Here is a 4446-nt window from a genome sequence, read left to right as displayed (position 1 = left end):
GTTTCGCCACCAATGCAACCTTGAGGGAAGACTGTTAGATTCTATATTGTAGTGAAAGATCTTTAATTGTGTTTATTAATCAAATTAGTGAGGTTTTCATTTTTCCTATTTTCCCTCTTGAAATGTTTATGTTATAAATAACAAATTGTAAATCATTTCATTCGGTTGATTTCAATAAACTTGCATCTTTAATTTCTCTCGGCTAGAATCCTAATTAAACAAACACTATGCAAGGAAAGGAATAATTTATTAGTATGTCCAGAATTGAATTAATAAAATGTGTCAAATGATACAGAAGGAGATGAATCAGAAGAAAGATGACTAAGAACAGAATTAGAGACAGTTGGTGTTGTTGTAATATCTTGAATCATCCTATAAACCATGTTCATATTTGGTCGATCTTTAGGCAATGGAGCTAAGCAAAGCAAAGCTAGTTGCATAAGACCCACCATTTCCTTCTCCATATCCTTGTCCCCCCACAATTCGTAATCAAATATTTCCCGACTCCATTCTTGTTGCGGAACTCTTTTTACCCACCGCACCAAACTTGTTTCTCCTTCTCCATTCGCCATTTTTCCTGTCAAAATCTCCACCATAATCACCCCAAAGCTGTATACATCACACTTCTGACTCAACTTTTGATTGCTGTTTGCGTTTAATAATTCAGGTGCTATAGTGTTTGAATTTGGGGGAGAATATTGCAATAGTTGATATATGCCAATCTCAGAAATGCAGACATTCCCCAATTCATCAACTAATATATTTGTAGATTTCAGATTTCCATGACATAGCTTAGCTTTATTGTATCCATGGAAGAATGCAAGTCCTTTTGCTGCACCTGAGGCTATTTCTAGCCTTTTCCCCCAACCCACTGCCGTCCTCCCTGGTCCTCTGTTTCCTATACCATAATCATCAATTCCAACAATCAAAATTCTAGTTTGCAAATCTAAGTTAAATTACAGTTAAGAAAAAAAATGGAATACGATTATACGAACCATGTAAGAGAGAGTGCAAGCTTCCATTTGAGAGAAAATCATACACTAAAAGCAATTCATCCTTGGAATTATAGTAAGCTCTAAGGCTAACAATGTTAGAATGCCTCAATCCCCCAATCATCCTCAACCACCCACTACAATCCTTCTTCCGCCGCCGCTTTCTTATCCTCTTCACCACCACCACATCACCGCTGTCCATCTCCACCTTGTAGGTGGTTCCGGCACAACCTTTCCCTAACAATTCAGCTGACGATTTCAACAAATCATCCACGTCATTCAAACGCTTGCACCCTTCAAAAACCACCATTTCCTCACCCTCTCTTGGACCGCCGCCGCCACCGTAGTAATACCCTCCAATTTGGGGCTCTTTCCTTTTGATAACTTCTCCGTTAGACTTACTCCTGCTATTTCTTCTACTTTTATAATAACAACAGCAAGCGATACTCACGACCGCCGCCACTATCGCCGCCGCGTCGACACCTACGATCATTATCACCAACCAGGTTTTCCGTTTCTTTCCTGTTACCACGCCTCTGGGTTGTTCCGATTGACTTCGCGCAGTCTGATTGGAGCATTCACGCGGCAACGGCGAACCGCAGAGGTCACTGTTCCCGGAGAAAGAACTCGCAGGAAAATTTGATAGCCAAGACGGAATTTCTCCGGAGAGAATGTTATCCGACACATTGAATTCTGAAATGGAAGAAAATAAGGGGTAAACGGAATCGATAGTCCCAGCGAAGGAATTTGCCTCCAATCGTAACGTAAGCAAGTGAGGCAAAGTAGCAAGGTCGCTCATCGGGATATTACCCGTGAAGTAATTGTGAGAGAGATCAAGGCGGTGAAGGCGGCGAAGGGAGGAGATACCAGGAGGGAAAGTACCGGAGAGACGATTGTGAGAAAGATAGAGAAGCTTCAAATTGGGCCATGAAGAAAAACTGAAGTTGGAGAAAGAGGAGAGATGGTTGTGGTTCAAGCTAAGGAGTCTGAGTTGGGATAGGAGAGTGAGCGAGTGAAGAGAACCGGTGAGGTTGAGATTTTGAAGAACGAGTTGAGTAACTCGGTGAGTGGTAGGATTGCAGGTGACACCGAACCAGGAGTGAAAACAGGGATTGGTGGAATTAACCCAAGAAGAGAGAAATTGAGATGGTACTAATGAGGATTTTTTAAAAGAAAGTAAGGCATTGAAGTCTGAATGTGATGAAGATATGGAACCATGGCTATGGCAGAAGAAGAGAAGGAAGAAGACGAAGAATGAAAGTTTGTAAGGAACCATTTCTGAGTGTTGAGTTTCAAAGTGGAGTAACGTTTAAGTAGCCGTTTGAAAGAGTAAATGTTTGGTGCAGATAGAGAGTTACTTAATCCGTGTTAGGAGCGTAAATTGTATAACCCAAACACAACCTATTCCTTTTTGGCTACATGCAATCTGCGGTTAATTAAATTACATTCACTGCCTTTCAATTTTTTTTTTTTTTTTTTACACCTTACTTTCTTTAAGATTTCCCAATTCGAAATTTCAGTTTACTAACATAATAGTTTGTTTATGGCTTAGTATATCATTTGTCCTTAAATTTATCTAAAAGATTGATGGAATCCCTGAATTTTCAAAGTGTTCCGATAGCCCTTTGAACTTACATAAAATATTTGATTAGCCCTCTAAATTTGCATAAAATGTAATCAATTAATCAATCGATTGTAAAAAGTAAGTTAAATTCAGAAAATATGTTACACACATCTTAAAAATATAAAACGACCAAGATTAGGATATGTTATTCTAATATTAGAGAAGAAAAAGTTTTATAGTTCAACAAATAAGAAGTTTTTTAAGCATGTTTTAATCTATTTTGTGAATTATATAATAACATTTTAAAGCACGTGCAACATATCTTCCACATTTAACTTAATTTTTTACAACCGAGTGGTTAATTGATTACATTTTAAGCAAATTCAGAGAGCTAGCTGAACATTATATACAAGTTCAAGAGGCTATCGAAACACTTTGAAAGTTTAGAGGGTCAATCAATATTTTTAAACAAGTTCAGAGACAAACGATGTATCACTCCTTTGTTTATTGTTGAATAATAGTATTATTCTAATAACAAACAACCCTTTATTGTAAAACTAGTGATATTCTAAACTAACCAACTTTTTAGTTTTGAAATAATTTATGTGTTATTTAGTAAGGAGAGAAGAAATTATTGTTTAGTAACATAAAGCTTTGAGAATAGTGCATTGAAAAATTAGAAATGACAATTTTATGAGAAATATAGTTCTTAATAACTTTAATTTTTGGACTTACTGTTCATTTGTTTTTATTTTTCAGAATTACTTTCTGCCTTCTAATTCTAAGCATGAGATAAAAAAAATGTCATAAAATTTCAAAATAAATGTTTTTAACAGAAAATCAGCTAATATTTATTATTTGTCAGCAACAGTAAATAGTTAACATCAATAAAAAAAAATAGCAAACAGGAATATGTGAACAAACGAGCTCTTATCCATTTTGAAATCATCGATCATGTTGTGTTTAGATGCCCATAGGTGTAAATGCAATCTTCCAACCACATTTGATATACTTCAATTTTTGTGGGATAAATATTTGCTTACAATCACTCAAATATTACTTTTTACCGTAAACATCATTAAACTTGCTTTTAAAAAAATTTAGAGAAGTATACAAAAATAAATCTCATGATTTTAAAGTTTACAAATGGATACCTTGAAATTCACATTGTTAACAAAAATACCTTAAAATGCTAACGCGGTCCAAAAATGATGATGTGGAAATTTTAATCAAATGATTAAAAGGGAATTTGAAACTTGGTTGTCCCATGAATTTGAAAGGGAAGGAATGTGACATGCTTAAATTAATGGAACTATGTCTTGAATGTATTAAAAATGAAATCTATTTGAATTTTCAAGACTATTGTACAACTTTTGTTTTGATAAAATTCTTAACTGTGTAATGTTTTTGGTTTACTAACATGACTTACCCGCATCTTCCTCTGTGATTCACGGAATCGCAGGTATCATCGTTACAACCGTATCTAGTTGACAGACTGCCTTTGCCATTGACTAACTACCACGTGGATCCCTACTTATATTTGATGCTCGTAAAATATATAGCAGTTAATAGGACAAGTGTATCCTATCGCAACAAGTAATATTGTGCTAAGCACGAGATCGAACTACAAAGACTATTTGTTATAATTAGTAAATCTACCTAGGCTTGGTCTAACTATTTAGAGGGTTGAATAAAGATTTGGGTTTTCGATAATTAACTAAATGAATTAAAACTATAACATAACAAAATAAAGTGAACAATTAACAGGGTAGAAGGTGAATTAATGGATGGCACAATCTAGGCTGAGGAATCATTTGATTAAATCCTATGTATAGGTTTAGGGAGTTCAGATTTATGTTTTACCAGTGATTGATGGTAATTACCCTAATA

General features: G+C 35.2%; 1 protein-coding gene across 1 annotated transcript; it reads right to left on the bottom strand.

Moving 5' to 3' along the window:
- Positions 1-228: 228 nt before the first annotated feature.
- LOC136204116 (probable leucine-rich repeat receptor-like protein kinase At1g68400) lies at positions 229-2305 on the bottom strand. Its single transcript, XM_065995316.1, has 2 exons — positions 996-2305; positions 229-898 (listed from the first exon to the last, which is right to left on the bottom strand). Exons 1-2 carry the CDS (start codon positions 2266-2268, stop codon positions 270-272), a joined length of 1902 nt encoding a protein of 633 aa, XP_065851388.1. The 5' UTR covers positions 2269-2305; the 3' UTR covers positions 229-269.
- Positions 2306-4446: the final 2141 nt, after the last annotated feature.

The sequence above is a fragment of the Euphorbia lathyris genome, chromosome 8, assembly GCF_963576675.1.
Source record: "Euphorbia lathyris chromosome 8, ddEupLath1.1, whole genome shotgun sequence".
Classification (NCBI taxonomy): Eukaryota; Viridiplantae; Streptophyta; class Magnoliopsida; order Malpighiales; family Euphorbiaceae; genus Euphorbia; species Euphorbia lathyris.
This window is presented reverse-complemented; position numbering and strand designations above follow the sequence as displayed.